This window comes from Lepidochelys olivacea (genome assembly GCF_965140295.1).
Source record: "Lepidochelys olivacea isolate rLepOli2 genome assembly, chromosome: 1".
NCBI classification, from domain to species: domain Eukaryota; kingdom Metazoa; phylum Chordata; order Testudines; family Cheloniidae; genus Lepidochelys; species Lepidochelys olivacea.
In genome coordinates, this window is record NC_140411.1 from 220,756,242 (window position 1) to 220,783,864 (window position 27,623).

At 42.3% G+C, this 27,623-nt stretch overlaps 2 protein-coding genes across 4 annotated transcripts in view; one reads left to right on the forward strand and one right to left on the reverse strand.

Moving 5' to 3' along the window:
- Positions 1-4,938: 4,938 nt before the first annotated feature.
- RAD51AP1 (RAD51 associated protein 1) lies at positions 4,939-27,614 on the reverse strand. 3 transcript variants are annotated; one of them, XM_084630893.1, is made up of 10 exons: positions 21,616-24,331; positions 20,210-20,277; positions 19,245-19,294; positions 16,993-17,134; positions 12,617-12,726; positions 11,364-11,450; positions 10,579-10,731; positions 10,056-10,214; positions 6,946-7,095; positions 4,939-5,766 (listed from the first exon to the last, which is right to left on the reverse strand). In XM_084630893.1, exons 1-10 carry the CDS (start codon positions 21,634-21,636, stop codon positions 5,639-5,641), a joined length of 1,068 nt encoding a protein of 355 aa, XP_084487019.1. In that variant the 5' UTR covers positions 21,637-24,331; the 3' UTR covers positions 4,939-5,638. The 3 variants fall into 3 exon arrangements, with proteins under 3 accessions (XP_084487019.1, XP_084487018.1, XP_084487017.1); XM_084630892.1 differs by lacking the exons at positions 20,210-20,277; positions 21,616-24,331 and adding an exon at positions 27,471-27,614; XM_084630891.1 differs by lacking the exon at positions 21,616-24,331 and having other exon boundaries at positions 20,210-20,493.
- The window catches only part of FERRY3 (FERRY endosomal RAB5 effector complex subunit 3), a 32,651-nt gene continuing 32,219 nt past the window's right edge, over positions 27,192-27,623 (forward strand). Inside the window, exon 1 of the mRNA XM_084630836.1 lies at positions 27,192-27,318. The gene's annotated coding sequence lies outside the window, so the exon portion shown is untranslated. The remainder of the gene's footprint in view (positions 27,319-27,623) is intronic.

Consider the following 27,623-nt stretch of genomic DNA (forward strand, 5'->3'; position numbering starts at 1 on the left):
TTACTACTATGTTATTTAATGCTGCTCCACCTTATATTCACAAAGCACCTTTCTTTCTGAAGGATCGCCAAGTGCCTTACAAACTAAAATCAAAATGCATACATAGACTACTTACTGTCTCACTAATGAACAGTGGAGTGAAACACAGAAAAAGTTTAACAGTGCATAGCAACACTACAAAAGAATTCAGAGCAGAAAGGGAAGAAGAACATTATATATGGCTGAAATTGGAGGTGGTATTTACATAGAAAGTAATTTCCTGAGATGGAAAATGGCCAGGATAATACAAACAACCTATGCTTGACAAAAGACAATGGGATTTCAAATGGTTAGGGTCTCCATTTTATGCATTATCCAGTCTTTTTTGGCTCCTTCTGTGTCCCTTTATAAGTTGGGGCAAAACCCTTCATAGCAATGACCCTACCAACCAAACATACTAGCGAGACTTCTGTCTTCTTCAAGTGGAGTGTGAGGCAGCCCTGACACATCTAGCCAGAAATATTGTCTATACACCTCTCAAGGACAGAGACTATAGCTATGTGTACGCTACAAAATTAAGTCGACACAAGTTACGCTGTCGATCAAAAACCGCTATAATCACATTGCCTGTGCATGTTCACACAACGCTCCTTGTGTCCCCAGAGCATGTCCACAGATGGTGCTCTAGTATCGAGGGAGAGAGCAGTGCACTGTGGGTAGCTATCCCACTGTACAGCTAGCCACCTTCATGTGCGTGGAAGCTTCTAGGAGTTGTGGGAATGGGAAATGGATTGCAGTACGTCATGGATGAAGGCTCACCATCCCACGATGCAGTTTTTTCTGTTCCATCATTCCAACTACACTTCATGCCATTTTTCAACGGCCCCTGTAAACTGTGTGCCTGCCATCTTTGCCTGAAAACATGGATCCTGCACTGCTCTCTAGTCTTGTGATAAGTGTTACGAACACAACACCGCTGATCATGCAGTATTTCATGATCTGCAAATCTGAACAGGAATCCGTGGTGCCTGCCCTGCTGTGTGCCATGGAAAGACACAAATCCAGATTACTTTTGGCATTCATGGAGCAGCTGCACATGGTGGACCATCACTATTGGGCTCGGGAAACAAGCACTGAGTGATGGGATTGCGTCATTATGCAGGTCTGGAATGGCGAGCAGTGGCAGCAGAACTTTTGGATGCCCAAAGCCACCTTCCTGGAACTGTGGGCGGCACTCACCCCTGCCCTGCAGCACAAGTACACCAAAATGAGAGCTACCCTCTTGTGGGAGAAGCATGCGGGGATCACTGTGTGGAAGCTGGCAACTCCAGACTGCTCCCGGTCAGTCATGAATCAGTTTGGAGTTGGGAAGGCCACTGTGGGGGTTGCATTCATGCAAGCATGCAGGGCTATTAATCACATCCTGCCAAGAAGGACTGACTCTGGGAAATGTGTGTGAAAGAGTGAATGGGTTTGTGGCAATGGGATTCTCTAACTGCGGCATGGTGACAGATGGCACGCATATCCCAATTCTGGCCTCAGACCATCTTGTGACAGAGTTCATCAGTAGAAAGGGCTACTTCTCTATGGTATTGCAGGCACTGGTGGATCACTGGGGTCGTTTCACTGATATCAACGTGGGGTGGTCAAGGATGGTACACGATGCATGCATCTTCAGGAACACTGGCATGTTAAACAAGCTGCAAGCGGGAACTTTCTTTACAGACCAGAAGATTCAAATGGGGATGGTGAAATGCCTGTAGTGATCCTGGGAGATCCAGCCTACCTCTTATTCCCATGGCTTAAGAAGTCTTATACCAGAAACCTTGATAGCAGCAAGGAGCGCTTCAACAAAAGGCTCAGCTTGTGCAGAATGACCACTGAATGTGCCTTTGGCAGATTAAAGGTGCACTGGCGCTGCTTTTTTGGCAGGTTAGACCTCAATGAGGAAAATATTCCCATGGTCATAGCAGCCTGCTGTGCTCTGCATAACATTTGTGAAGCTAAGGAGGAAAATTTCCCCCAAGGGGTGGAGAGTTGAGACGGCTCACCTGGCGGCTGACTTTGAGTAGCCAGATACTAGGATATTAGAGGGACTCAATGTGGGGCTATTTGAATCAGGGATGCTTTGAAGTAGCATTTTGACAATGAGCCCCACTAATGTTTTTTTGTAATGCATTCAGCAAGGCTTTATTTACTTGCCGCCTGGAATGACCCTTGTGATGACTGCTTCTTGAGCAGGATTTGTAGCCTGCAAATATGCCAATTGCCTCTGTGTATGAATTCCAGCACCAACCACTGTGTGTAGGAGAAAGAGATTCACTTTCTTTCTATGAGTACATTTTTATTAAACAGCAATAACCAATACACAGAATTCAGTGTCCTGCAAGGGAAATGACACTGAGGAGCACTCTCTTAATGGACACTCTCATAGCTGTGTGTAGGTCCAGCTGTCATTAGGCAACCTGTTTGAAGGGATGGAGAGAAAGGGGTACTGTGACGGGCTCGAAATATGCAAGGAATGTGGGGTGGGAGACAGGGGGGGAGTTTGGGGAGGGCATGGCATGCAGTTCTATACAGTCTCTCTAATCTCTTGGAGCATTTCACTATCAACCATCGTCATCCTGCTCAGTTGGCCAGTAGTATATTCCTACTGATATATTCTTATTACTCAAGCATGGAATTTCTATCCCTAGAGATTCAGTTATACCGTTTGATTCATTTAAGACTTTTACTATATTTGACTTTATACGCTTTCTTTCATATATAGAGCCACTCCCCAACAAGCATGTCTTACTCTGTCAATCCTATATATTTTGTACCCTAGTATTACCGTGTACCATTGATTATCATCATTCCACCAAGTTTCTGTGATGTCTGTTATATCAATACAGACACTCCCCAACTTACACAAGTGTTCCGTTCCAGAATGCCTTGCGCAACTCACATTTTCCGTAAGTCAGAAACGTATACCTGACCATTACGCAAAAAAACAAATTAAAAAAACCCTCCTATTTCTATCTTACAGAACCTTTTCTGTAAGTGCGGATTTGCGTAAGTCTGGTCTTGTGTAACCCGGGGAACGTCTGTATCCTCATTTAATACCAGGCACTCAAGTTCACCCATTTTATTATTTAGAATTCTAGCATCCGTATACAAGCACTTATAAAATTTGTCACTTTTTAGCTGTCTGCCCTTGCGATGTAATTGAATGGGATTCTTTTTCGTTTGACTGTTTCTTTTCAGTTCCCACCTGTACTTGATCAACTTCTATCCTCTCATCTTTACTAGGATATAGAGAATCCTCGTTAATAGATCTTCCCATAAGGGATGTCTCTGTCTGAACCATATGCTCGTCCACAACTGTTGGCTTTCCCCCAGCCCTTAGTTTAAAAGCTCATCTACAAACTTTTTAATTTTATATGCCAGCAATCTGGTTTCGTTTTGGTTTAGGTAGAGCCCATCCTTCCTGTATCGGCTCCTCCTTTCCCATAAGGTTCCTCAGTTCCTAATAACCCAAAGCCCTCCTGCCTATACCATTGTCTTATTCATGCACTGAGACCCTGCAGCTCTGCCTAACTGGCCCTACGCATGGAACTGGAAGCATTTCAGAGAATTTTATTATGGAGGTCCTGGACTTCAATCTTTGAGCCGTGTCAGTCCCAGGACATTAGAGAGACAAAGTGAGTGAGGTAATATCTTTTATTGGACCAACTTCTCTTCGTGAGAGAGACATGCTTTCAAGCTTATACAGAGCTCTTCTTCAGGTCTGTGTAAGCTTGAAAGCTTGTCTCTCTTACCAACAGAAGCTGGACCAATAAAAGATATTACCTCACCCCACCTTGTCTCTCTGTTAGGATTAGGGTCAGTGATCAGAGGTTCTTTTGTTCTGTTTTAAATAATTTTGACAGGGTTGTCAAACTATAGCAAACGGAGCAAAATACTGTGTTCTTCGTTTATATCATCACCTCCTTTGCTTTTTTTGTTCATAAAAAGCATTGGTATTAATGCTAAAAACCAAACTATACAATTACTGGCATTTATGACAGAAACCAAATCACGGCACGTAGTGAATATCTGTTGTGAACGCATTTAGAGCTCAAATAAATTGCATAACTACTGAAAGGAATTATCTATCTTTCACTGAGGTTCCAGCTTTTACCTAACGTTGCCACTGGGACGATTGAGGCATACAGAGGTCAGGTGACTTGCCTAAAAAATTGAATCCATTACTTAGAACCAAGAATTCCTCTTAGTCATTCCCAGAAAACAATAAACCTCCTCGGTTTCTTAAATCCACAATAAATAATCTTTTAGTATCTTGTTTTATTTTTATAATCACATTTGAACTGAAAAAGTATAATTGTATAAAGGACTAATTACAGTTAAGTTATATTTTACTTCAAACAGCATCATAGTTCACAAAATTATATTATTCAAATATTATTCTGAACAACTGGGCTACTTATCCCTTTAATGCCTTTCCCCCATATCCCATACTGAAGGGAATTAAGAAGTTAAAAACTATTATTTATTTGCAAATGCTTCACTGATTCATTACCCAGTCCTTTGAATTGTTACGAGGTCAAATTCATCCCTTGTGTAAACTGGCACAACTGACTTTTGTGGCAGTGTGCCTTCTTAAACAAGAACTGACTTTGGTCCATGGACTCACCATTTCTAAATTAAGGTCAGGTCCTGGTGGTTCAGTAACTACCATTCCAAAACTTTATTTATTGCACAATAAATAGATTTTCATAATCATAAAACCCTTGATTTTGCAAACATTTAAGCATATGCTTAACTTCAATGGGTTTTGGATTTGTCTCATAACTAGTTCCACTGACTTCAAGGGGATAATCACATGCATAAGGTAATGCTTACATATTTGCAGGGCTGAGGCCAAAGTTTGTAAGAAATTTTCAAAATGCATAAAGTCAGTTACTATTACAAACTAGCTGTTTATAAAGTATATTTTATTTTACTTTTTTTAAAAATACAGTTTTCTAAGCAGCACATTATACATTCTTAGAAATAAAATCCACACGAATACAAATATCAGTAAGTTTTAACAAAGATTTGAGAATCAACTTTTCTGGACTGGGAGGAACAATGATTTCACTTTACTAAAGGGATTCTTTAATTGGACTATGAACAGAATGAATACTAAAAACTGGGAATTCAAAACTGCAACTTTAAGGTTACATTATGAATCCATTCTATATTTTTAGATCCATAATTGATACACCGCTTTTTAGATTGTTTTTATGCAATTTAAAAATGTAATACCCCCCCTTTTTTTTTTTCAAAAGAGGATAGACATCATAAGGTACAATCTCAAATACACAATCAATTTATTTGGGCCTGATCCATCAAAGATGCTGAGCAACCTGAGGTCTCCTTGATTAAGTAATATTATTCAGCAGCCGAAGGTGCTCAGCACTTCACTGGTGGTACACTGCACCTTGAAGGATGAAGGCCCTTTATTAATAACAGACAAGCAACATTGACAGAATTTCCTCCCTCTGAATGAACAGTTTAATGAACAGTTTACTGCTCATTTGTTTTCAACCCTGTTTAAAAACAAAAGAACCCCACCGAACACTCAGCTTCTTTCTAAACAGTAATCCTTCAAGTGAGAGACACTTTCATAGATCATTCAACTGCTGGCGGCAGTTGGGTGCAGTGGTTTCACTCGTGCTAATCTGGACAAGCCAAGTCTGAGACCTTGAGTAGGTGATTTAACTGAAATTCCTCCCAGTGGGTTACTCCTGCATCCCAAGGCAGCTGAAAGCGTTTTAAAACAAAACAAGTGTCACAAATTAACAGAAAAATCATTGTCACTAACTTACAAAAAAGAGCTAATAAGTATCCTCTTCTAGAAATTGCAGAGAGGCCTGAACAATATTGCAGGAAAGCACATAAAAATCAGGTACACTGCCAGTGGGAACATATTTGACAGTTACAGCAGAAGGGGACAAAATCTGCAGGAGACTTTTAAGGCTCCCCCTACATGTAACCTCACGGTGACACCAACACATTTCACTCTGCTACCATAATACAGCATTTCTCAAAATCTGGACTGCCGTACACTTGCTGGTGCTCTGCAGAACATTAGCAGGTCTCATGGTACTATATTCCTTCACCTTTTTATCAACTGCTTTTACAGATATCCTGTTTTTATTGCCATGAAGAGGCAGGGTACATGAAAAAACAGCAGAGAACAAAGAGCCCGTAGCCCTCTAGCCTAACACTAGAGGCTGCTGCTACATAGGAGAGGAGAAGAGAAACTATGAGTCTCCCCCCACTGAGTCTGCTCTGCTGAAACTGTGAGCTACCACTCTGAGCCACCGGTAGGGGCAGGAGGTATAAGTGGAGGATGAATAGCCAGGGGAGCATGGAACTAGGCATTTGGCAGCATGTGTAGTAGGAAATGAGGACTTGAGAGTATGTAGACATGTGCAAGGAAAGAGGACCAAGCAGAAAGGATCCACATGCAGAAGAAGACAATAGATGAGAAAGGTGAAAAAGCAAGAGGGAGCAGCAGTGTGATCTAACTTTTTGAAAAAAGACCAAACACTTATCATACTAAAGGCAACTACAAATACAAAAATAATAGTAGCCAAGTATTGGTGTAAGGAAGCAAATAGTGCATTGCAACAGGGATGCTGGACACCTCTTAAAAGAGGAAATGTCCACAAGACAATCCCTATATTGAGATTTGTGCCACACTATTGGGAAAAAGCTTTAGCACCCTTGTCCTATCAAGAGAAAGGATACTGAGGCACCTGGGAAGTGGACAGGATAATTTTGTGTGGGACAATTGACTCTAGGACACAGAGGTGAGTGGGGTAGCTCATACTTTGATGAGGAGGTGCTTGTTTAGAAATATAAATACTTTAGAGAACACCTTTTTAAACACATGTAAATAGGTATATTTGTCTGCAGTTACCATATTACATATACCTGGTGGTATCCATTTGGGCTTCTTCTTGTCTGTTGAGGGACTTGATGTGTATAAAGGTTTTCCAATAGGTTCTGGAGAACTTGATGTCTTCTTCACTGTTGACTGAGATTTTGCTTGGATTATCCGTGGAGAAGAAACTAACGGAACCACTTTGGCAGGAAAACAAAAAAAGCTTTAGAAAAATTGCTCTTTATTAAAGAAATCACACTGCACAAAATTACTGTGCAAGTGAGGACCATTCACTTCAAAGAAATACAGGTGGATATGTCTTAAGAATCCCACCTTCCAATCAATGCAAGTACATTTATTTGAACACGTTATAGCCTCATACTTATTACCTGGTTTGGAAGTAAGCACTTATCTTGTTACTGGCATGGGACGTATTGTAGAACTGCATGAAGGGACAAGCTAACATAAACTCTGCCATAAACTCTACAAGAAAAAACATTTCCACACCACAACTAAAATGGTTCTGTAGTATATGATTTAGCTTACACTTGTAAGCTTACACTTACATTGTTTGAAACTAAATCACACCAGCAGGTCTGATGCATAGTTATTTAACACACATGTAAGAAATAGTTTTTTAAAAGGTTGTTGTGCTGATACAAATTGTGTTAAAGAGACACAGTGACCTTGTAACTCAAGTGTGGTAAATAAATATCTTTAACTATACTATTAATAAACACTGAAGATCATTAAAGGCCTTGATTCCCTGTAAGCAATCCATGTGGGTGCAGGGATCCACCCAGCCAGATGTGATCATATGATAAGGACCTAAAAGTAAAATAATGTAGAAAACCTAAATGAATCATTGTTATGTTTGTTTGTTTGCTTGTTGTTTTTTAATGGGACACAGTCAACTGAAAAAAAATAAATCATCCTTCTGTCTGTTCATTTTTATTTTACTCGTTACACCTAAAACTCAAAATTACTCTAATTGAAAGATTAAATAATTATTTCTAGGGCTGTTGACTAATCACCGTTAACTCACAAAATTAACTCACAAAAATTATTCATAGTTTTAATCGCACTGATAAACAATACCAATTGAAATTTATTAAATATTGTGGATGTTTTTCTACATTTTCAAATATATTGATTTCAATTACAACACAGAATACAAAGCCTTGCATGGACAGGTTTCAGATGAAGTGGTCTTTAGCCCATGAAAGCTTATGCTCAAATAAATTTGTTAGTTTCTAAGGTGCCACAAGTACTCCTCTTTCTTTCTACAGAAGACAAAGTGTACAGTGCTCACATTATATTATTATATTACAAATATCTGCAATGTAAAAATGATAAATAGTATTTTTCAATTAACTTCATACAAGTACTATAGTACAATCTCTTTATCGTGAAAGTGCGACTTAAAAATGTAGATTTTTACATAACTGCACTCGAAAATAAAACAATGTCAAACTTTAGACTCTACAAGTCCACTCAGTCCTACCTCTTCTTCAGCCAATTGCTACGACAAACAAACATTTATGCGAGATAATGCTGCCAGCTTCTCACTTTCAGGTGACATTGTAAATAAGAACAGGCATTCGCATGGCACTTTTGTAGCTGGCATTCCAAGATATTTACATGGCACACATGCTAAACATTCATATGCTCCTGCATGCTTTGGCCACCATTCTGGAGGACATGCTTCCATGCTGATGACGCTCGCTAAAAAACTAATGTATTAATTAAATTTGTGAACTCCTGGCAGAGAATTGTATGTCTCCTGCTCTGTGTTTTACCTGCATACTGCCATATATTTCATGTTATGGCAGTCTCAGATGATGACCCAGCATGTTGTTCATTTTAAGAATACTTTCAATACAGATTTGAAAAAATGCAAAGAAGGTACTAATGTGAGATTTCTAAAGATAGCTACAGCACTCGACCCAAGGTTTAAGAATCTGAAGTGCCTTCCAAAATCTGAGAGGGACGAGGTGTGGAGCATGCTTCCAGAAGTCTTAAAAGAGCAACACTCCAATGCAGAAACTACAGAACCCGAACCATTAAAAAAGAAAATCAACCTTCTGCTGGTGGCATCTGACTCAGATGATGAAAATGAACATGCGTTGGTCTGCACTACTTTGGATTGTTATTGAGCAGAGCCCATCATCAGCACGGATATGTCCTTGGGAATGGTGGTTGAAGCATGAAGGGACATATGAATCTTTAGTGCATCTGGCATGTAAATATCTTGCAATGCCAGCTACAATAGTGCCATGCGAACACCTGTTCTCACTTTCAAGTGACATTGTAAACAAGAAGCAGGCAGCATTGTCTCCTGCACATGTAAACAAACTTGTTTGTCTGAGCAATTGGCTGATCAAGAAGTAGGACTGAGTGGACTTGTAGGCTCTATAGTTTGACATTGTTGTATTTTTGAATGCAGTTTTTTTTTGTGCATAATTCTACATTTGTAAGTTCAACTTTCTTGATAAAGAGATTGTACTACAGTACTTGTATGAGGTGAATTGAAAAATACTATTTTTTATTTTTACAGTGAAAATATTTATAATAAAAATAAATATAAAGTGAGCACTGTACACTTTGTATTCTATGTTGAAATTGAAATCAATATATTTGAAAATATGGAAAACATCCAAAAATATTTAAATAAATGGTATTCTATTATTGTTTAACAGCATGATTAATCGTGATTAATTTCTTTAATTGCTTGACAGCCCTAATTATTTCTCATTTCTTATGTTGTCCATTTGACAGCAGTTTGTGTACAGTTTCATTATTACCCCAGATAGTTAGTGTGTCAATTTCCCCTATTTCTCTAAGTATTTCACACAATACAGGACAGACTTTTTTTTTTAAATTAGGAAAAAATGATTGTAAAACCACAAAAATCAGCAGGTTGACTGAAGTACAGGGAGAGTACCTGAAACTTCTTTTCACTCACTTTTTGAAAATGACTCTGCTTTGAAATGTAAACAGGTCAGTGTGCGCTAGGGAACTTTTAGTACATGGTAGCAGAGTTCAGAGGGACAGTTAGCATGCGGCACAACTGCATGTTGTAGATTCACCCCCCAGTTCATATTCACTAACTGTCTGTCTAAACAAGTCCTGTATTTTTTGGTGATTACATCAAGCTTACGTGTAGCATTAATTCTGGATTTGGAGAGTTTCTTTTCTTTTTCTGTTTGGACCTTTAACTTAATTTCTTTCCTTTTATTTTCTTTAGTTTTCTTCTTTTTTGCAGCAAAATCTTCATCATCTTCCTCACTGAAATCTGAACCACCCTCTGATTCCTCATCTAAAAACAGAAGAAAAAAATATATGAGGTTTGACATGTCTTTAGTAGGAGTGCAATTTATTGTTGCCACCTGGTTTTCTAAGCACATTCTGAACAAAAGGAAACCATGTTTGGAGTCCTAGGCTGAAGGTCGAATAAGGAATAATAAGCTCAACTGACCAGGTCAAAAACCTAGCCTTTAGCTTCGTTCTCTTGAAATGCATTCAGGACACATAGCTAATAACAAATTGTAGTATTTCAACGAGGAACAAAGGTATATAAGGCTGAAAACAGTAAACATTTTACTGAAAATATTCTTCTCTCAGGATAATTAGACATATTCAAAACATACCCAATAGGAAAAATGTAATAGTAGAAAACTTACCAGACACAAAGTCTGGCTCATAGTTATCAGCATGGTCTCCCTCATCACTGTCATCTGTCAGTAACTTCTGCTGTGACACAGCTTTAGATGCTGCTCTTCTTTGCCTATAACCACCTGTGGGGATGTCATTGTCATCTGTGACCTGATCGGGGCCTGCAAGATAAACAGTGGTCTTATTAACACTAGTTAATAAAGGAACTGGTTGCATGATTAATAGTAAGTACTAAGTGTTTTGCTGGACTGGAACCTTAGTTTCCAGAACTGATTCCGAGTATTTCTGGAGATCTTTATCCAAGTGCACAGTATCTGAGCTTCTTCAAATGTCTGTAATTCTCATTTTATTTTATCTTTTTAAAAACTGCTCTGAGTCCTTTTTGCAGGTAAAAGTTGCCAATGCTATTCTGGAATCAAGGTGTTAAGAGTGAAGACTCAAGTAGTTGAGAGTACTTAGATCTTCCAAGGAGATAAGCAGTGCCTTAAAATATTTGTGTGTGCACATGCATGCATGTGATTTGTTCAGTTTTCACTTCTTGATGATAAATTGATGGTTTAAAAAGATTATTTGGAAATCTGAACTCAATTCCTACCAATTTTAAGACAGGAGCCAAATTTAGATCTAAACAGATTGAATATATCTTTCAGACCAAAGCATATCTACGCAATAAAAATCACTTTTATTCTTTTTTCTCCAATAGTTTTTGCCTTCACTTCCCTAAAAAGAAATGTTTCAGGAACACTGCTTACACATATGTTTACATATACAGACAGACACAATAATAACTTACCTAAGAGACCACTATCTGCACTGCAGTTGGAGAGGATGGAACTGCTGTCTACATTTTCTAATTCAATAGCTTCACATTTTTTAATGCCTATATTTAAAAAAAATGCATAAAATATGTTTGAAAATTTGCCCTATAAAGACTCAGGATATCAAAAAATGAAAATAATTTAGCCCAAACAAGTTAAACTCTAGCAGATTCCAGATAAAATTATTTTTAGTAGATAATGATATTTTTTGTCACAGAAAAGCTGCAATGTAATATATTAACTTTGACCAGAATTACAGTTGCCACACTGTGATGGGCTGAAATAATTTGTGATTTTCTTTGTTCTTTATAATAAATTGAATTGCATTATATCCATTTCACTATAAGGAAACAAGGTGTAGACAGTATAGTACAGTGTTAAGAGGAAGATGTTAATATGGAGCATAAATGCACTTAAAACACTTTTCTCACACTTTTTTTTTCCCATTTTAACTATGTTATTCTCCCTCCACACATTTTGGAAGCCAAGCATTTAATGTTTAGTAATATTTCTCTGTAATTACAGATCTACATTCCAGTAAAAGCTGGGACAAAAAGAAGCTATTATTGTGGAAAATCCACAAATTTTGAGTATTGAAACAGATTTTACTGTACACTCCAAAGACTAAATTTGCAATTGTAAAATTAAGTCTCTAATACATCTGCTTGCAAAGATTACCATCTTTTGTTAGGCATGGACAGTGTACTCAGTAATATACATGCACCATTAAAACAACTTCTGCCCCACATTCTTCTAAAGTCTAAATCTGTAGATTTTGAGGACTACGCGACTGAAATGGTTGAAGTCATCCGCATAGGCCCAGTTCAATTCTCATTGAAGTTAATGGAAATTTTTCCACTGACATCAATGGTGAGTTGCATCAGATCCCTATGAGAGAAAGTTAATATTGTTCTTGGAAAGTTTAATCAACCCAAGAGCTTTATATTTAGGATAGTCAAAGACTGAAGCTTAATCTACATTATACACAAGTCATTACAGTAGGTTTTTTCAAAATTGCACAGCACTACTTAGCATTAGCACAATTTCGTATGATAAACCTCATCCCATCAATGAATAAAAAGAAATGTTCGAGTCTTCTCAATTAATCAATTAAAAGAAAGGATACAATACCAGCACGGTTATAAAGCAACTACAAAGGATGCTGAATACAATCAAGGAATAGTTTAAAATGGGAAAAGTTCAAATGCATTTTAATTGTACAGATAACCTTGTTCTTGTGAATCTTGCGTTTCAAGGATGTCTCCAGATGGTTCTTTCACTGACAAGGCTAACGCAACTTCTAAATCTCTCTGGTAAAGTTTGTCATCTAAGGCTATCCTGAAACAAGTAAAAAACGTTCTAGGAATTTTTTTCCAATAAATCTGGTGAATATTATTTTCGCGAACTGAAGCGATGCAAAGCTACTTCTGAGCAGCTACTCATTAATGTAATTATAAGTCAGCATCTATGCAGGAAATAATAAAAAATGTTACAATACATAATCTGTAATTTACTGCATACCAAATGAGCAGAGGTTTGTAAAATTCAGATGATAGAACAGAAGTACGTCACACTTACCAATATAGAATGCTTTATGTCTTCAAAGTGTTGTACATACATTGATTAATGATCAGTAACAGACTGGAAAAATCTATTTCATTTGTAGAAAATATCCCACTGGCATGGAATTCCACATAAAATATTTTCTACCAAAAAAGTTGTTTAAAATAAGGATAATTAAGTTTTATTTGACTTTTAAGATCTACTTCTGAATTTCTGTCAAATATGAGCTGACCTTTTGTTGAAGCCCTAAGTTCACTTATTTGAACCTTTCACTGCACTGCACCTTTAAGTGGGGGGAGGCACTTGCCGGGGAGAGGGAATAGCACTGGGGGGTGGAGTGGGGTGAGGCTGAGAAGCTGCTGCAAAAGGGGGAGTGAGCCAGCGAGGCCACACTGATTCATCCCCAGGGATCGGAAGGGCCGGGGAATTCAAAAGGGAAAAGCCCGGCAGAGAAAGCCACTTTTCCCTGGACTAGGTGGAGCAGCACCTGCCCTCCCTCCCTCGAGGTGGCAAAATACCAGGTTTGGTCAGAACCTGCTGTGGGCATAGCCACTCCTGTCTAGGAGGGCTGGAAAGGAATTTTTCCCTCACCACCCAATTGGCCTAGGTGGAGTGGGGATTTTTTTTGTTTTTGCCTTCCCTTCACGACCAGATTACCCTAGGTGGAGTGGGGGTTTTTCACCTTCTCCCACAGCAAGTTCAGGGAGGGTTTTGTTATTGTGAGGAGGGAAAGGTGTTAGACTATTATGTCACAACTCATTATGTAAATGTGGGGCAGATGTCGAGCACAGGTACTCCATAGAGAAGTGATAGAGTGACAGACAAATGGCTTGGTAAAGGACTTAAAAAGGAGCTGTTGGTTTAATTTTCCTGATATCTGCTGGGAGAGCAATACAGCGGTGCACAGACAATCCAGGAAGTTTTTGGAAAGTGTAGGGGACAATTTCCTGGTACAAGTGCTAGAGGAGCCAACTAGGGGGGGAGCTTTTCTTGACCTGCTGCTCACAAACTGGGAAGAATTAGTAGGGGAAGCAAAAGTGGATGGGAATCTGGGAGGCAGTGACCATGAGTTGGTTGAGTTCAGGATCCTGACCCAGGGAAGAAAGGTAAGCAGCAGGATATGGACCCTGGACTTCAGGAAAGCAGACTTCGACTCCCTCAGGGAACAGATGGATAGGATCCCCTGGGGGACTAACATGAAGGGGAAAGGAGTCCAGGAGAGCTGGCTGTATTTCAAGGAATCCCTGTTGAGGTTACAGGGACAAACCATCCCGATGTGTCGAAAGAATAGTAAATATGGCAGGCGACCAGCTTGGCTTAACGGTGAAATCCTAGCGGATCTTAAGCATAAAAAAGAAGCTTACAAGAAGTGGAAGGTTGGACATATGACCAGGGAAGAGTATAAAAATATTGCTCGGGCATGTAGGAATGAAATTAGGAGGGCCAAATCGCACCTGGAGCTGCAGCTAGCGAGAGATGTTAAGAGTAACAAGAAGGGTTTCTTCAGGTATGTTGGCAACAAGAAGAAAGCCAAGGAAAGTGTGGGCCCCTTACTGAATGAGGGAGGCAACCTAGTGATGGAGGATGTGGAAAAAGCTAATGTACTCAATGCTTTTTTTGCCTCTGTCTTCACGAACAAGGTCAGCTCCCAGACTGCTGTGCTGGGCGTCACAACATGGGGAATAGATGGCCAGCCCTCTGTGGAGAAAGAGGTGGTTAGGGACTATTTAGAAAAACTGGACGTGCACAAGTCCATGGGGCCGGATGAGTTGCATCCAAGAGTGCTAAAGGAACTGGCGGCTGTGATTGCAGAGCCATTGGCCATTATCTTTGAAAACTCGTGGCGAATGGGGGAAGTCCCGGAAGACTGGAAAAAGGCTAATGTTGTGCCAATCTTTAAAAAAGGGAAGAAGGAGGATCCTGGGAACTACAGGCCAGTCAGCCTCACTTCAGTCACCGGAAAAATCATGGAGCAGGTCCTCAAAGAATCAATCCTGAAGCACTTACATGAGAGGAAAGTGATCAGGAACAGTCAGCATGGATTCACCAAGGGAAGGTCATGCCTGACTAATCTAATCGCCTTCTATGATGAGATTACTGGTTCTGTGGATGAAGGGAAAGCAGTGGATGTATTGTATCTTGACTTTAGCAAAGCTTTTGACACGGTCTCCCACAGTATTCTTGTCAGCAAGTTAAGGAAATATGGGCTGGATGAATGCACCATAAGGTGGGTAGAAAGTTGGCTAGATTGTCAGGCTCAACGGGTAGTGATCAATGGCTCCATGTCTAGTTGGCAGCCGGTGTCAAGTGGAGTGCCCCAGGGGTCAGTCCTGGGGCCAGTTTTGTTCAATATCTTCATAAATGATCTGGAGGATGGTGTGGATTGCACTCTCAGCAAATTTGCAGATGATACTAAACTGGGAGGAGTGGTAGATACGCTGGAGGGCAGGGATAGGATACAGAGGGACCTAGACAAATTGGAGGATTGGGCCAAAAGAAATCTGATGAGGTTCAATAAGGATAAGTGCAGGGTCCTGCACTTAGGACGGAAGAACCCAATGCACAGCTACAGACTAGGGACCGAATGGCTAGGCAGCAGTTCTGCGGAAAAGGACCTAGGGGTGACAGTGGACGAGAAGCTGGATATGAGTCAGCAGTGTGCCCTTGTTGCCAAGAAGGCCAATGGCATTTTGGGATGTATAAGTAGGGGCATAGCGAGCAGATCGAGGGACGTGATCGTCCCCCTCTATTCGACATTGGTGAGGCCTCATCTGGAGTACTGTGTCCAGTTTTGGGCCCCACACTACAAGAAGGATGTGGGAGAGAGTCCAGCGAAGGGCAACAAAAATGATTAGGGGTCTGGAACACAGGAGTTATGAGGAGAGGCTGAGGGAACTGGGATTGTTTAGTCTGCGGAAGAGAAGAATGAGGGGGGATTTGATAGCTGCTTTCAACTACCTGAGAGGTGGTTCCAGAGAGGATGGTTCTAGACTATTCTCAGTGGTGGAAGAGGACAGGACAAGGAGTAATGGTCTCAAGTTGCAGTTGGGGAGATTTAGGTTGGATATTAGGAAAAACTTTTTCACTAGGAGGGTGTGAAACACTGGAATGCGTTGCCTAGGGAGGTGGTGGAATCTCCTTCCTTAAAAGTTTTTAAAGTCAGGCTTAACAAAGCCCTGGCTGGGATGATTTAATTGGGGATGGGTCCTGCTTTTGAGCAGGGGGTTGGACTAGATGACCTCCTGAGGTCCCTTCCAACTCTGATATTCTATGATTCTATGAAAGGAGCAGAATGGGTGATGAGGGGTGTTTGGGGCTCCTATGACTGGTACGGCAGGGAGCAAACCCCCTTTTCCTATAGCCCACCTTAACCCTCGTTCGGAGTTGGTGGGGAGGGAGGATGATAAATTCCTAGCAATGGGTTGTCTAGGGGACCTGGATGGAAAAAGTGGGGGCTGACGGAAGCCCCCCAGTAGATATTGAATGAACATGGAGCTACCTGCACTGTACACTTTTATCTGCCAGGTAGTCCCAGGCATCTAATAATGAAATTGCGGCCTGATTAAAACCATGTCAAGTGTCTCCTGTTCCGTTTTGTATACTAAGCCTATGGACCATACAGTGTTTTCATGTGCTATACTGATGGGTTCCCTAGAACTACCTAGATTAGATTAGCCACAAATTTACCTAATTTAGGCCCCAAACCTGCATTGGACCTATGTAGGCAGATCTCTGCACCAGTGTAGAGCCCTGTTGAAATCCACATTGCTTCACGTCATCAAAAAGGTCCACCGAGTCATAAATGATTGAAGAATTGAGGTGCAGGCACTCCTGTCATTAGACATTATTAGATTATCCTTCACTCATTAATGGGCAAAAGAATTTGATAATAAATCTCAGACTAATATGTTAGAACTTTATTTGTAGTTATTTAAAACTACACTCTAGAAAAGTGTAAAACTCTAGGAAAACTAAGAAATTGAAGTGTTGAGATGAAGCTTTTCTATTGCACACAAATAACTACACTTCATTACCTCTCACCTTTTACTGGGCGTTTTCTTCGGCACTGTAGTCACCTCCTTGTGTGGCCTTTTCTGCTTCTCCTTTTTCTCCCTATTTGTCTCTGTAGGTACTACTCTAGATTTTTTGTTTAAAGGTGCAGGTAAACAGGCAAAGTCTTCATCTGTTTATAAAAACATGCGCAAGTTAGAAATAGTTTTGCCCATACAGTGCAAGTTTTTCCAACCACCACAAAAAAGGTCTCTCTCCTCGGAAAACTTATTTAATCACAAATATAAAATATTCTAAATGTTCATGTTCTTATGGCCCTCATCTGAAACCAATTTTCAGTCTCATAATCAGAAGACAAATAGATGCAACTGTAATGAGCTCTGGGATACTCTGGAACAAAAGGTACCAGCTAAACGTAGATCGTAATCCTAGTGAGACCTGATCCTACTATTTCTAACATAATTTTCAAGATGTAGATATTCAAGTTAATTAATTATCAACATGGGGATAAAGTTTCAATCTCAAATATGTTCTCAGAGTTCTCATTCACTTGTGATTCAAGTTCTTCTGATAACTGAATACCATTCAATACACACCATTCTTACAGTTCTTGGTCTTTTGGAACCTTTTCCTTTTAATGATTCCCATTCTTAAAAAAGATCTCTCCCCTTTCATTACATTGCCTCTTTACAAAGTATATGTCTTTAGTCCTCCAAGGCCCAAACTGGAAACAAAGACTGAAAATCAGGGATATCAGACTAAAAGCAATCCAAGAACTTTAAAATTTTGTCTTTAGTACATATAACTACGATGCAAAAAAACTGCCATAAAAATAAGTGATAATATCAAGTTTGAATGGGATGGAGGTGAATGCTGTATAATGAGATTTACTCAGCTAGTAGACAAAAAAAAAAAAGTCTTCCTGTCTGCTTTATAAAATATGTTGTCTATCAATGTTTCCCTGGACTCACATTGTTATACTGCACAAACCATACACCCTCAGAGGTGTTCCACTGTAACAAAGAAAACCTTTAATCTCTATGCAGCAAGGATACATCAAAAGATAACAGATCAAATTCTGTCCTTGAATACAAGCATGATCTGTCCTACTGCAGCCAATGGGAAATGTTCACTCACATTCAACGACAGAGCTAAATGCTTTCTGCTAAAGGTTGGCATGCTTATGCAGTAGATCAATCTTTAAAACTAATCTATCAGCCAGAATAATGGTAGATGTAATATAAGGCGTTGAGGGTCAAAGTGAAAAACAAGGGAAATGGGAACAGTTCTCAGTGCTCTCAAAATGATGCAGAAACCCTTCCTGCAAGAACATTAAACATTCAGAGAAAACGACCACTTAAGATGCATCTGCTGGAATAAGAAAAATTAATTAACAAGACTTTTTTTTAAATGTAAAAGAATGTCTCCCTCAGTTTCAGAACCTATATATCAAGTATCAGCTAAAGAAAATTTCTATACCAAACGTAAACACCTGAAAATAGGATAATGAAAAGGATTTTGCTGCCCACTGTGGAGGGCGGACCCCCTGCACACAGTTTCCTCTACCTCAGGAAAAAGGGAAAGTTTAGTTGTCTTTGTGACACCATCCCCTCTTGCTGCCTCCAGAGCCCAGGGAAACTCCTCAATGGGGCCAGTGATCAGTGCAGAGGAAAAGAGTGGAAAATGGGTGAACTAGGTAAGGAGGATGCATGGCACACCACACTGTTCCCCTCCCAGACCTCCAGAGATTCCTAAGGAACATTTAAAAACCCTAGAGCTGTATCTTCTATTTCACAGAAGGAGGTGGACTGCTATGTATTGAAGCCGGACCAAACAGACATAGAACTTCAGCAGAGAGGCATGAGACCTCTGCACAGATGGCCCTAGATTCCTGTAGATCACTGTCATTTACAGAAAGCCCTGTGGCCTGTTCCATGGAAGGAACATCCCTCTGGAAAAATGTCAGAGAAATCTCTGCGAGAAGAACCTAGCAAAGCTCTCCTGTCCCAAGTCTCCTCCTACAATTTGTTTTTCCTGCAGGAGGGGGCTGACCTAACCCAATATTATGAACAGGTCAGCAGTGTAAATATCACTGCTATTGGGTAATATCCTTATAACATGTATTGTATTCTAACAGGGCCTGAATTTAATTCCACTAAAGCCAATAAGAGGTTTTTCACTGAATTCAACAGAAGGATAGGACCCATATTCTACCAACATTTTATACAAAGCCATTGCAGAACTTAACTCTTTTTGTTGTGGATAATAGTAGGACCACTTACCATCATTTTCAAAATCCCCAAACTGTGAATAATCAACAATTTTCTTATTCCTATGACAAAACAACACACATTATTAGTCACTCAATACAAGAATCATTATTTGTTAATTTTAGTTTCTCAGCATTGTACTAATTCCCCTTTTCAAATCAGCCTCTATTCATATATATAGTTAGTCATTGCTATCATATAAACTGTAAGCTCAATTCAACATGCGTTAGTGTCCAGCTATTCAAGTGTTTTGGAAGTAAATGGCTTTTTGTTGCTGAGTTAATTTATTTCTTCTATGTACACAATTTATCAAAATAATTATTTCCTTCTAAAAAATAATTAATCTTATAAATTACGTTATTGTCTTGTATAGTTATTTGAGATGTGTTTTCCAGGGTACTTTTAGATTTTGTTTCCTAGACTAAACTGTAAGATCATCGTATAAATATTACCATATGCAAGACTGCATCATCAAAACTTTCAACACATTACTTAGGCCCTTGATCCTGTAACAAGTTACATGCCAGTCGACACAAGCCCACGTGGAGATCTGTTGACTTCAATAGGATCTCTGATAAGCACAGGGATCTGCCTGCCTGCACAGAGCTCAGCAGGATTGGGGCCTAAGATCTGATTGTGACATTCTATACCGGGGGGGAGCGTGCTGTAATCTCCATATTCCTCATTTTCATATAATCGTGATCTTACGTATAAAGCATGCCTTGCAAGGTATCAGGAGAAAGGTTATGATCTGCAAAACTCATTTATCTATCCATATATGTGTAGCATTAATGCATATGAAGTTATGACAATTGTGTAGTATTGTTTTCACTAAAACATGATGTAAGTTGGGGGCATCAGCCAGATATTAGCTCCCCAGAGGCAACAGCAAGGAAAGTTACCAACGCCCAGGCGGGGTGTCAAAGAACCCATCAACAGCCATTGTCCAACAAGGGAGCCACAATGGAATGACTCACCTGCATGAGGCCACACTAGGGGAACTGCTCAACTTTGCTTGGAGAGACTCAATAACGCTCACCTGACTCTGAAGTGGGGAGAGGGGCAAAGAGAGAGGAAAGGACATGATAAAAGGAAGAGATGTTTGCCACGCTCTTCCTCTCTCTTCCACCTACACCTACAGACACCACACCAAGCGACTGAAGCGCTGATCAAAGGGGAGAGCCTGGCTGAAGGGCAACCAGCCAGTCTGTGGTGAGAAGCATCTAAGTTTGTAAGGACGCTGAAAGTGTTAAGATCATCTTAGAATGCGCTTTGCTTTTATTTCATTTGACCAAATATGACTTGTTTTGCTTTGACTTATAAATCACTTAAAATCTATCTTTATAGTTAATAAATGTTTGTTTATTCTACCTGAAGCAGTGCGTTTGGTTTGAAGTGTGTCAGAGGCTCCCCTTGGGATAACAAGCCTAGTGCATATCAATTTCTTCATTAAATTGACAAACTCATATAAGCTTGCAGAGTCCAGCAGGCATAACTGGACACTGCAAGACGGAGGTTCCTAGGGTTGTGTCTGGGACCGGAGATATTGGCTAGTGTCATTCACTTGCAAGTAGCTGGGAGCAGCTTACATGCCCGAGGCTGTGCATGAACAGCCCAGGAGTGGAGGTTCTCACAGCAGAGCACGGTAAGATCACCAGTCCAGATAACTCCAGAGGGGAACATCATACTGATCCACAGTATATTTATTCACTAGTGACTCAACCCTAAAGATGCTGAGCACATTCAACTTCATTATGAGTGAGGACAAAGAAATAATAGGTATTTAGGAAAGCAATGTTAGAAATATAGACAAAAAACAACAATACAAGAAAATGCATCTGGAAAAAAAATAATCAGGAACACAGATATTCAATGAAAGGGAAACACTGAGCCTACAATGACTTCTGCACAGGTACGTGGATCTGCCCATGCAGAGCTCATTGTAGGATTATAGCTTAGAAGAATAAACCATTGTCAAAAATGGGATCTTTATGTCACTTTCTCAACAGAGATCGAAAACTGTTTGCCCACAGGTGTAGATGGGACAAACTGTTTTCAACATTTGTTATAGGAAGTGTTATAGACACATTCTGGAATAAGTTGTCTAAAACATGTTATGCAGCAGGTGTGGTTATTCCCAGTCTACACATGCCTCAGGGAAGCCACTGTCTTCAATTGCTGGTATGAAGAAGCCAGAGAGGACCTTTTGTTAACTTTTGCCATCATCGATTAATTCTTTTGTGTCGATGTAACCTACTGTGAAAAGAGAATGATGGGCGATAGTGGAGAACAACTCTAATATGAAACTGAAATGATTACAGTGTTTAAAAAAGCTGATATTACAAAGATGCAAGATGGGAAATCACAGTCCCTCTCTGTAAACCTTTTGTAAGGGCACAGTCATAATACTGTGTTCATCACCATCATGTTCCTATTACGCCTCTGGTGTTTAAGGCGGTGACGAAGCTCCTCCACTCCTGTCTGTTTCTGACAAGTCTTTCAATGGTTCCCCAGCTGTGGCCCGGGTTTTTCAGCTTGGCTTCCACAAGCTCTTTGCCACGTTGTTTTCGGGCGGCCTTGTTTTCATTTGCCTTCAGGTGTCCATCCTATTGCTACTTTGTGGTTAGAATCAGTTTCTATCTGAAGCACATGACCGATCCATCTCCAACGCCTCCTGGCAATGATGGTGCTCAGATCCTCTTGGTTGCACTGTGTCAATAGATCTTGGTTTGAGATTGTTCTGAGCCAAAAGATATGGAGGATTTTTCTGAGGCAGGTTAAATGGAATAAAGACAGTTTGGACATGTCATACTTTCTCATTCCCCAGCATTCTGTACTATAAAGTAATGTTGAAAGTACGCAGCTCTGATAAATCTTGAGTTTGGTTTTATTGTTGCATTTTGATGATTTCCAATCTGTATTTAAGCTCCTGAAGGTGTTCCTGGCTTTATTGATTTTGTTCCGAATGTCCTGGCTTGTTCCACCGTCCTGGCTGATGGCGCTACCCAAGTATGTGAATGTTTCTATTTTGGTGAGAACATAATCCCCTATCCGTACTGGTGATGGTGAGGCAATATTAAAGGTCATGGTATCTTCCTATTATGGTTGATTTTCAGTCCAATTTGCTGGCTGAATGCGTTGAGTTGTTTCTTCTTGTATATGGTGTTGGGTATGTGATAGGAGAGCGACATCATCTGCGAAGTCCAGGTCTTCAAGGGATGAGAAGAGCGTCCATTTAATGCCTCTTGGCATGTCTACTGTTGTACGCTGCATTACCCAGTCGATGGCAATGTTGAAGAGGATTGCAAACATGACACACGCCGATGTACTGCTGTTTTCACTTCCAAACTGAGCTTACTGTGATCAGTACAACCTCAAATGTCTGTATATCATGGGCTTTGATGCTAGAGTGTTGCAGATCTTATAAGTCCTTCCCCCTCCAAGATAGGGAAATAAGTAACAGCAAACAAGTTTGGATAAATGTATGATTATATGTACTGTTGTTGTAGCTGTATTATCAGAGATAAGCTCGCCTCTCAGCAACATAAGCTGCTCCAATAAAAGATATTACCTCACCCACCTTATCTTTTGCACATACATAGGCAGTTACTTGCAACTGTATGGCACCCACCACCAAAGTGGGTGGAGAACTGTACATAGCTTAGATGCATACTTGCCTAACATCAAGCTTTTAGGAGGGCTTCTCAGGCCTGGTCTACGCTACGCAGGTTGACGCAAGACAGGTTACATCAACCTAGCTGTGGAAGAGTATACATAAATTTCACTCCCACAGATGTAACTGCCCCACTACGCCAAATTAGACCTTGTGTACACTACACAGTTTTGTTGACAAAAGTTAGCTTCTGTCAGCAAAACAGTGGAGGTATACACACTGAAATGTTCTTCCCACCAATGTAACCCCCCTACTCTGACAAATAAAATCACCTCGACGAGAGGCACAGAGCTTTTTGCGACTTGGTTAGAGCGACTCAATGTCAGTGTAGACACTGAACCTGCTTATGTTTCCTAATTGGCCTCCAAGAGGTGTCCCACAATGCCCATCATGACCGCTCTGGTCAACAGTTTTAACTCTGCTGCCCTGCAGGAACACAAGCATGCATCCTTCCCCCGTTTAAAAGCCTGGGAATTTTTGAAATTCCTCTTCCTCTTTGCTCAGCATGGACTGTTCACACAGCATCTTCCCAGCTGATCATGCTGGGTTTCCGCAACAGAGGTGCTCCCGCCTGGGGTACACCAGAGCCGTTGGATCTGTTGGGAGAGGAGGCTGTGCAGTCACAGCTTCGCTCAAGTTGTAGGAACTTTGATATCTACAGACAGATTGCTCATGGCATGCAGAAGGGACAAAAAGGGACAAGCAGCAGTGCAATGCTAAGACCAAGGAGTTAAGGCAGGCATACGAGAAGGCAAGGGAGGCAAACGGTCGCTCTGGTGTAGCACTGAAGACACGCCACTTCTACCAGGAGCTGGAGGCCATCCTCAGCAGCAACCCCACCTCCACTGCCAAGAGCTCCATGGATACTTTGGGGGACTGGAGGCAGCAGCCAGCAGAGTCAAGCCCGAGGACAAAGTGATAGATGAGGAAGTGGAGTTGGAGGAGGATGTGGGACATGTGACAAAGTCATCTGGTGGCATGGCAAGTCAGGACCTATTTTTGACTCCAGAGGGGTTTAGCCAGTTCCAGCACTATGGCTCTGGTGCTCATGAAGCAGGAGAGCATGCTCTGGTAAGCACACATTTTGCTTTGATACTGCACAGAGATGAGAGATTGAGGTCTCATTTACTTTGTTATATGGTAGAGGAGGGATAAGAGGTAGAAATTACCAACAGAGCCTGAGCAGCTAAGCAACGGGGGCCCGGCAGAAAAGTTTGTTAATGTCCTGGAAATCCTGCATAGAGATCTCTAGGAAGCTTTCATGTAGGTACTCTGCAATCCTCTGCCAACGATTCTTTGGCAGAGCTGCCTTGTTTCCCCCCGCCGTGGGAAACTTTGCCATACCAACGGGCAATTATTTCTGTAGGGACCAAAGTGGCACACAGGGAAGCAACATAGGAAGCCGGCCTGAAGCCGTACGCATGCAGGAAGTGCACCGTTGCATCCGGAGTTACCTTCAGGAGTGAGATATCGGATTTGATTACCCCAGCCTGTGGAAAAGGGTGATAATATTCAGAATAGTCTCTCTAGGTACGTATAGTAACCCTCTTCACAAACTACCCAGAATCTTTGTCCATTCTTGCCCATTCCCTCTTCCTAACATCTTCCCCTCTCCCCCACTCCACCCCTGCCGAACTCACCCTATTTTGGACTCTTGTCCAGCTGTGTGCTAGCTAAAAGACAGTGAGAAAGAGGTATATGTGACTTTTATGATTCACAGCTGTCAGTGAACTCACAATACTGTCTCTATTCTTTATTTCCTTGGCTTCTGCAAATGTGCCCTTGAGGACCATCTCCTACACCCCGATGGAGCACCTCTGTCAGATAAGGAGGCGAACCAGGTGTAGTAAGGAGAGTGCAAAGTGCTGCAGTCAACACATACAGCAGATAGCAAAACTGGAGGGAGACAGTTAACGAAAAATGTAGGCTAAACGTTGCTAAAATTCAAATACAGTGGCTATAAGCAGAGGAACATTTGCTCACTACAATTAAAGCCCAGGAAGCAAGCCTTACAGGAGTCATTCAAGGAAGCATGTAAACACTCCCTGGCCGAATGTATCACAGAAAGACACATTACTGGGACTCATTGTCTTAATGCTCCTTCAAAGCCATCCTGATTCGAATAGCCCCCTGCTGAGCCCCTCTAATTGGCCTGGTATCTGGCTAATCAAAATCAGCAGCCAGCCAATTTATCTTAGCGCTCCATCCCTGGGGAAACCTTTCCCCCAACGCTTCACAAATGTTATGTAGAAGACAGCAGGCTGCTTTGACCATCAGAATATTGTCCTCATTGAGGTCTACCCTGCCAAAGGCACAGTCAACGGTCATTCGGCCCCTGCTGAGCCTGTTGTTGAAAAGCTCCTTGCTGCTGGCTAGGTTCCCAGTGTAAGACTTCATGAGCCATGGGAGCAGGAGGTAGGTGGGTCTCCCAGGATCACTATGGGCATTTGCACATCCTCCATTGGAATCTTCTGGTTGGGAAAGAAAGTTCCTGCATGCAGCTTTCTGTACAGTCCAGCGTTCCTAAAGATGCGTGCATCATGAACCTTCCCTGACCAATTTACATTGATATCAGTGAAACGGCCCCAGTGTTCCACCAGTGCCTGCAAGACCATGGAGAAGTAGCCCTTTCGGTTGTTATACTCCGTTACAAGATGGTCTGGGGCCAAATTTGGGATGTGCGTGCCATCTATTGCCCCACTGCAGTTAAGGAATCCCATTGCTGCGAAGCCATCAAGTATTTCCTGCACATCACCCAGAGTCACAGTCCTTCGTCGCAGGAGGCGACTGGTGGCCCTGCACACTTACAACACCACAACCCTCAGGGTGGACTTTCCAACTTCAAACTGATTCGCAACTGACTGGAAGCAGTCTGGAGTTGCTGGCTTCCACACAGCAATCTCCACTTGCTTTTCCACTGTGAAGGCAGCTCTCATTCTGGTGTCTTTACACCACAGGGTAGGGGCAAGCTCTGCACACAGTTCCAGGAAGGTGGCTTTGCACATCCAAAAGTTCTACAGCCACTGCTTGTCATCCCAGACATGCATCATGATGCGATCCCACCACTCAGTGCTTGTTACCTGAGGCCAGTAGCAACAGTCAATAGTGTGCAGCTACTCCATGATTACCAGGTACAATCTTGAATTGTTTCTTTCCACTGCACACAGCAGGGCAGGCACCACAGAGTCACCTTCTGTTTCCCAGCTCATGAAATACTGCAGGACCAGGTGCTTTGGGTTCATAATACTTATCACCAGACTGATCAGCAGTTCAGGATGGTTTCAGGCAGAGATGGCAAGTGCAGTTTACAGAGGCTATTAAAAAACAGCACGAAACGAAGTCAGAAGCCCATGGAATGATTGGAGAGAAAGAACTACATCATGGGATGGTGAGCACAACCCCATGATTAAGGCTAAAATTTTGTCACAGATATTTTTAGTAAAAGTCAGGGACAGGTCATAGGTTTCTGTGAATTTTTGTTTATTGCCCGTGACGTGTCCCTGACTTTTACTAAAAATATCCCTGAACAAATGAGGAGGGAGAGGATGGTTCCCCCACCGCCAGGGGCGGCTGCAGGGGGTCCCCTCGCCACCCAGGGGTTGAAGTGGAAAGGGCAGGGACAAGGAATGACAGCTCCAGCTCCAGCCCCACTGCCCTGTGGCTGAAGTGGAAAATGTCACAGAGGTCTCTGGAAGTTGCGGATTCCGCGACCTCTGTCACACAAACATAACCTTACCCATGATGCACTGTGACCCATTCCCAGACCTGCCAGCGGCCGAGAGTGGCACATTGCACAGGGAGATCGCTACGGACAACGCAACACTCTCTGTCCAGGCAAGAGCACCGACTGGCGAACGTGCTCTGCCGACAGGAAGAGCGGTTGTACAGATGGGCGCAACTGATGGAATTAAAGCGGCTTACGATCAACACCGTAACTTAAGTCAACTTAACCCTGTAGCGCAAACATGGCCTGAGCAGCCCCGTTTCCCCCAGGGGCGCAGAGTCTCAGCCGCTGTAAGGTCAGCAAAGACAGCGCGCTCCTTGCGCCAACGGCTGCCAGCTTCGAGGAGCCCCCCCACAATGCCCCGCGCGGCCAGGACAATCCACCCAATGGCGCCTGGTGAGGCCCCCGCAACACCTACGCAGTGCGCAGGCGCGCACACGATGTAACAGCAGGGCCGGGCGCAAGCGGACACCAGTGAGCTAGACACGGCGTCAGACGATCAACCCCCCCCCCCCTCCCGCCAGCGGCGCCCCCCGGGCCTGGCCACAGGCGCGGGAAGCGACCACGCCGCCAAGGCTGGACCAAGGGCTACGCTAGCGGGGGATCCAGAGGACTGTTACCCCCCCCTCCCTCAGTCCACGGCGCTGAAGTGCCCCCGGGAGTCCGAGCCACCCCCGCGCTAACAGGGGGTGAGCGAGAATGAGGCTGCGCCCTGGCGGCTTGGTCACAAGCGATCCCGGTGTAACGGTCCGCGCCGGGACAGCGCCCCCCTGGCCCGTGTGTGTGTGTGTGTGTGTGTGTGTGTGGGTGGGCGCGCGCCGGGGCGGGGGGGGGCACCCACCTCCTGACCGGCCTCTCCATCGCGGCGGGGCGCGCGCCGGCTCCCCAGCCGCCGGGCGGGCCGCTCCTCTCCCCGCTCGCGCCGCCCCGGCACATTCGTCACCTGCACAAAAAAGGAGGCGGGGCCGGGGCGGGGAGGAGGAGGCGAATCTGC

What these genes read in the sequence shown, in the direction of transcription:
- RAD51AP1 (XM_084630891.1), bottom strand. Translation starts at nt 20,316, where the DNA reads ATGTCCTTTCCTCTCTCTTTGCCCCTCTCCCCACTTCAGAGTCAGGTG. An exon ending in TGGGGATTTTGAAAATGATG is followed by an intron (nt 17,135 to 19,244) that starts GTAAGTGGTCCT and finishes TTTTATAAACAG; the next exon opens with ATGAAGACTTTGCCTGTTTA. An exon ending in AAGAAAACGCCCAGTAAAAG is followed by an intron (nt 12,727 to 16,992) that starts GTGAGAGGTAAT and finishes TACTTGTTTCAG; the next exon opens with GATAGCCTTAGATGACAAAC.